Raw genomic sequence first — 6,388 nt, forward strand, 5'->3', positions numbered from 1 at the left:
GGCCAAACCCTAGGGTTTGAGATTCACTCTACTGAAAATCCAAGATCTTGGAGGCTCAAGAACCAAAATCAGATTCTGGACCCATTACTAAGTAGAAATTTCCCAACAAATAAACCCTACTCTAGGGTTTTCCAGATGACGACTGGACCACAGCAAGTGGATTGCTTGCAGATCCTCTGAATGAGGCCAAGCCCTAATGAACCTGGATATTTCGGATTAATTACAGAGCTTATAAGATAAATTAAACATTCAGATATTTCAGGATGGAAGGATGACATATATTCCCCAGCCCCCATGAAGAACTGGCTCAGACACCAAAAACTCCACCTAAGACCCACTCAGTAGTTTATTGTATTTAGAAAAATCACAATCACAGTTTGAAGAAGGCCCAAGCAATAAGTATACAGAAGACACCCCTGTAGAATGTTCAAAAGGTTCCATAGTGGAGGAAGAATTCTGTGGGGTCTATTACAGAGGCATTACATGGTAATAATAAAAAGATAGTAGGAAATGGAAAGAAAACAAAAATAAGAAGGGACAATAGACAAGGAATAACTAGCTATTAGCGTATAGAGAGATTGGGAAGAAATCAATATTCTTAGAGTAGCTAAAGGGCTGGAAAGTGCTGAAGAATTGTTGTCTTTGCTGAAGTGAACAAATGGAGTATTGCTGGGTTAGTAAAGCTATTGAAGCAGCAGTTTCTTCATTGATCTTCTCTCTAAGAAAGTCCATTACCTGTAGCAGGACACACATAGTTACTAAAGAATTTAAGATGAGTATTTTGAGCTCTTTCCTTCAGATACCTTTCTCTTCTCCCTTAACCTTTTGACTTTGGGAAAGTCTCTTAATATTCATCTGATCTCTAGCAAATATAACCTTTCCAACATGAACTACTATACCCTACTCTCCAAGTGAGCGTGGATGAGCAGACCATGCTTTACCTTCTCTTAGAACTCTTGCACCACTTTCACATTGGAGGCGCATAAACAAGCATTGGCCTCCAAGAGATTTCCATTTCATGCAATGAATCTACCCTAACCCCAAAAGTGTCAAGCCCTGGAAATGCTTCTGAACTGATGGCCTGCCTCAGGAAATATAAGCTAGGAAGTGCCCAAATCTTGAAGCTGACTTTCCTAGATCACTGGACTCAGTGGTCTAATGTAAAACAATAAAATTAGCTACTGGAGATAATTTCCAAGACTGAAGATGTGGTCTAGGTGTACATGTATAGAAAGGGATGGATGAGGAACCTTGAAGCCTTGGGATACTAGAAAATGTTAATGTCTGATACTGTCCTAGCAAAGATAAATCAAGAGCTCTGACTTTTCCTATCTTTTTCCATTAAAGGCATCACATATCCTTTTCCTCACTCTGTTTCCTTCCCCTGGATAACTCCATACATGTCTTTCTTTGACCACATCAAACCCACCTGCAAGTGCCTTACAGAGGCCCTCGGTGTTCAACAACATTGCCTTTGCGCACACCCTTGATGATGAAGATGGTCCCAACGATGATTCCCACCAGACCCACAACCAGGCCCAGGGCACACACCACATTCTCTGTTGTCTCTGGGAGGGGAGTTGGTGCTTCAAACTCTGGGTTAAAATAAAACAGTACAGAAGTAAAGAATGTGTAGGGAACAGCACTTAGGACCAAATGTGGGGTACTTAGTCAAAAGAATAGTTATTAATCAATTACATAAGAGGGAGACAGAATGATGTATTAAGGAAATTATAGATTAGAAAGCGGAGGAAGCTGAGTAATAGGAGAAGACAAGGAATAGGAATTGTAATAGTTGTTATGAAACAGGGGACTTGGGGTTCCAAAGGATCAGATACATGCATCACAGGAGGAAACCATAAAAAAAAGGAGATTGAAGGATGGTCCATACCCCAGTGCTTTAGAAGAGGTTTATCCAAACCCCAGTGCTCCACTTTGCAGTCATAAACATCCTCAGTTGAGGGCAAGAAGGGGAGATAGTAGAACTTGCGGAAAAGCTGGTCTTCCCTGGGCAGGAAGACTGTCTCTGACACTCCAACAGTGACAGGTTTTCCATTTTGAAGCCATGTGACATTGATCACTGGTGGAGAGAACTTGTCGATGAAACAGATGAGGATATTGGGTTCTCCCAGTTCCACAGGCTTGTTTGGGAGCACAGTCACCTCGGGAGGTACTGGGGGACACATGACAGAAATTAGCCTTCCCTGCTTAGGCTTTCCCCTCTCCTTCCCACCAAAGCTGAAAAAGCAGTTGAAATTGTGCCTTGAGAATCTATGCCACAGTCTTATATATGTATCTCGGATACCCCCCCCAAGAACTGGAACCAATATTGAGATATGAGATATCCAAGGACTCATTCCTGGCTCTGCCAGCATGGATTCAGGGCAATGACTTTGAGAGTGACTGTGGATGGCAGAGACAAGACATGAGCACATTAAGAAAGGAAAAAACATAAAGTTCTTGGGTCTGTGGCATTAGAATTTGGGGCTTGCTTATGGCAAAGTCAGGCCCCTGGGAGGGAAAGTTAGTCACAATAATATAACACAAACAGCTGGAGTATCTTTATTACAGCTGTGATTCCCACGTCTAGGAGTGCATCAGGGAGAGGTACCATTGGTGTCTGGGGTGTGGTTGGAGCGCTTTATCATGATCTCCAGGTTGGCTTTGTCCACAGCTATATTGGCCAATGCACCCTGAGCCTCAAAGCTGGCAAAACGTCCAAATTCTTCAAGACGCCAGACCGTCTCCTTCTTTTCCATATCCACATGAAAAATCTCATCACCATCAAAGTCAAACATAAACTCCCCTGACGGGTCAGGATTCAGATAGAACTCAGCCTGGATGATCACATGCTCCTCTGAAAAGGCAGGAAAGGGAGTTAGGGTGAGAACCAGGAGAGGGAGATTAAGAAGAACCCAGGATGTGAGGCACAAACATGTGGGCAGAGGATGGTGGAAATGGATAGGGCCAAGCGGAATGGAGGAGTAATGGAGAAAAAAGATGAGTAGGAAGATGAGGCCTGGGTGAGGGACATCTGTGTTAAATAGAGCTGGGAGGGGAGAAGCAAAGGGGCAGTGTTGGAAAGGGTGGATTGAAAGGAATGAAGGCTGAAAAATCCAGAGTCTTGTGAAGCTGTTGTTTGGCTCCATGTTATGAGCTGAGAAATAATTCTCTCTTTATAAATCCAGAAGCAGCTCCCAAAAGGGAAATGTTCTCTCACTCTGTTTACCCAGGCATTAAATACACTTAAGCCAGAATTCCAGGGTATCTCTCAGACCATTGTAACTCTAAGAAGAGGGGAATACTGTTTAAAAGGTTGGGTTCTGAACTCTAGAATAAAATTAAATTTTGCATTTTTATTTGGTTACTTACTTACCTAGTGATCTTGAGTAGATTATTTTACCCACTTACATGCAGTTTTCCTATTATTCTGCTGTGGTTTTGCTTCTACCATGGATTTGTTCTTAAGATTAAATGAGACAAGGTAAGTAATTTCTTGGTATATCATCAGACCTATAACAAGCACTTTAGGGTCAGAAACTGCTTTGCATTTAAGGACCAGACCCACGGAAAATGTAACTGGGGACTGAGGTACCCAGAAAATTAAGATCGAGGCCTTGTAGTGTTATAGAGCAGCATCCACTTCCCCAGATCCACACCCACATCGTGGATATCTCTGTGAGAAGGATCATATTTGGATTTATCTCAGCAACATGCCCTTATTATCTTAAAGCTCCTTAATTTGAGACTCTCATTAAGGGACATGTTCTATTATGGTTGATACTGAGAATAATCTGTACCAAGGGGACAATCAACTTGAAAAAAGAAAGCTACGATTGGAGAGTATGCAGCCTTTGTGGTATATGTAGATGAGAGGAGGATTTTAAAGTCTGACAGTATATTGATAAACCCAGGGATTTATTTAGCATTTGCCGCTACACGCAAGTGTACACACATACATACACACACACACACACACACAAATTCTAGCTGTCCCTTTCCAGTCCCTGGGAAGAGCCTCTGTCTTTCCAGGTATGTATCGCCATATATGGCTCTTTCTGGGAAATAGAAACCTACAATTGCCATCGTCAGTCTTAAAGCTGGGTTATTACTTTACTTGTTTCCAGTCTACCTGACATCCTCTGTGGGGTCATTCTGGGTGAAGAATATTTTTTCACAACACATCTTCACAACAGCACAATGTTTGCTCTGAGATGGCTGAGAATAGCAGACACTCCACTTTACTCATTTTTCTACTCTCTTGGGAATATCACTTAGTAATAGTAACCAAAGATCATGGTAAGATCCACTGTAGTGGGGGGGCTATCACTGTCCCAAGAGGCATAAACTAAATGCAATTCGTATCAGCATACCTGACCTTCCACCTCCCTTGGCTAGATTGTTGTTTTTTAGCGACTTTCCTTTTTGGTGATCTTCAATATAATGTCTGTGCTCAAAATATGCTGACAGGATTCGCATGCCAAAAAATAACTACCGTGTATTCAGCTAAGAACAGGTGCCAAGAACGTCTCATATTTTTTTCTCATTTAATCCTCACAAAACTATGTGAGGTTTTTAATTTTACTAATTTTCCAGAAACAGAAATTAAAGCCCAGAGAGGTAGCTTGTTAGTGCCTGTCAGAAAATATTCCCCCCTCGAGTTTGACTTATCTCAAAGTCAATGGTATTGATCAATATACAACTCAGTTTTGCTCCTCTAAACTAAATTTGACTTACTCCAACTTGTGGTGAGGAGAGAACTCTTCCAACTACAATTTATAATACTTTTAGATTTAGACCCACATAACACCTGTCACACTTTTCTTTCACTCCAAAGATTGTGTTGCAAGTGTCCACGGTTCATTTCTCCAGTCCTCTCAGAGCTTGTTGTCCCTAGTTTTGATTCTCTCAGCACTTACCTTTGATAGCCTCTGATTCCTGAAGTCTCATCAGGAGAGCTGTGATGAAAAATCCTAGCATGGGGACTCCACTTAGGGCCATTTTCTTCTTGAGTGCTTTGATGGGGGTCAGTAGAGGTTAAAAGTGGGGCAGCACACACAAGAATAAAAGAAAAGAGAATGTAGGGTGTGATAGAGTCTGACTGATTAAAATTCAAATCAGTTGAGCTGCAGCAAATCAGAAAAATCCTTGAAGATGACACATCTGTTGATAAGGGAAGGACTTTTGTAAAGGGCCCAGGAAAGGAAATACTTAATTGGATAGATAAAAAAGTAAAGTTTTTGGTTTCCTTTGCCAATATGACCTCAGTAAAATATTTTTTTAAAAAAAGCAAAGTTCTTAATCAATCAAATAATCACACAACCAAATAAAAACAACAAAATATCAAGTTTTTGAGAATATCGAACAATCTCTCACAGACTCTTCCACCCCAATCCAAGTTAGAAAAAGGGATATATTTAAAGCACGTTAGTGACAATAGAATCAATGAAAATATCCTACAGTGAGAGTTAATGACAGACCATGCCTCTGTGCTGTGACAGCTTGGGAAGTTTATTTAAGGGACAACAAATCATCTAAAGAGAAGGCACACTGTCAGGCTATGGAGAATGCCTCAATCTTGATAGTATTGTGTGACAGAGCTTCACTTAAGAAACTTCTTATTGTTTCAAACTTCTCCTCCAGTGTCCTGGACTCCCGATGGCCAACTCAGCCCAACAGTTTGGGATCCCTGGTGCTGAACTACATTTATAGACCATCAGAGTAGAAACTCTGGGTTTCAACCCTCCCAATGCCAGAGAGCAATGGAAAGCTACACCTTGGAACATGGGTAGTGGTTACTGGAAACAGTGGACTGTAAAGGGGATACCTTTTCCTAATCCCTATCATCTCAAATATGACGAGAGATTGAAGTAAATTGTTGGGACACACCTCATTTGAAGACTCAGGTCAATGAACAGGGTGAAGTAAATTGGGCAGAGCTTATTTTCCTGGGAATGCTAGAGATAATAACCTGCAGGAGACCTTTACCATTACTTCCCTCATGTTATAAGATTATGAAAGTTCTCCTCATGTCATGTGATTATTGAAGTTCTGATCCAAAGAATTAATTTTGATGTTCACTGTCGAGAATACTGCAAGTTAAGACACTTAACTTATAAGACACTTAACAGTATATATGATCCTCTTGCTTCTGAAAATACGGTGCAATAGAAAGGAAAATTAAACAACACATAGAAAGGAATCCAAACACTTCCAATGAAGACAGACCCGGCAGTGAACTCGGATGGTGAGTTCACTGTTTAATATCAGTCATGACACATACACTCCGTGGATTTTCTACACTATTGTGCTGAGGTCTTAATCGCCCTGCAGCTGCCTTCAAAAATCATGAGTGCAAACACCCTAGGGGCTTTGAACATCCTCTGAC

At 41.2% G+C, this 6,388-nt stretch overlaps 1 protein-coding gene across 1 annotated transcript; it reads right to left on the bottom strand.

The window, feature by feature from the left end:
• Positions 1–322: 322 nt before the first annotated feature.
• LOC131413800 (HLA class II histocompatibility antigen, DR alpha chain) lies at positions 323–5,086 on the bottom strand. Its single transcript, XM_058554677.1, has 5 exons — positions 4,920–5,086; positions 2,612–2,857; positions 1,892–2,173; positions 1,430–1,595; positions 323–735 (listed from the first exon to the last, which is right to left on the bottom strand). Exons 1-4 carry the CDS (start codon positions 4,999–5,001, stop codon positions 1,441–1,443), a joined length of 765 nt encoding a protein of 254 aa, XP_058410660.1. The 5' UTR covers positions 5,002–5,086; the 3' UTR covers positions 323–735; positions 1,430–1,440.
• Between the last annotated feature and the right edge of the window lie 1,302 nt (positions 5,087–6,388).

The sequence above is a fragment of the Diceros bicornis genome, chromosome 14 (assembly GCF_020826845.1).
Source record: "Diceros bicornis minor isolate mBicDic1 chromosome 14, mDicBic1.mat.cur, whole genome shotgun sequence".
Classification (NCBI taxonomy): Eukaryota; Metazoa; Chordata; class Mammalia; order Perissodactyla; family Rhinocerotidae; genus Diceros; species Diceros bicornis.

Coding starts and splice junctions, on each gene's coding strand:
- LOC131413800 (XM_058554677.1), bottom strand. CDS start 5,001: ATGGCCCTAAGTGGAGTCCCCATGCTAGGATTTTTCATCACAGCTCTC. Junction 2,858..4,919: donor GGAATCAGAGGCTATCAAAG/GTAAGTGCTGAG, acceptor CTGCCTTTTCAG/AGGAGCATGTGATCATCCAG. Junction 2,174..2,611: donor CCACACCCCAGACACCAATG/GTACCTCTCCCT, acceptor TGTGTCCCCCAG/TACCTCCCGAGGTGACTGTG.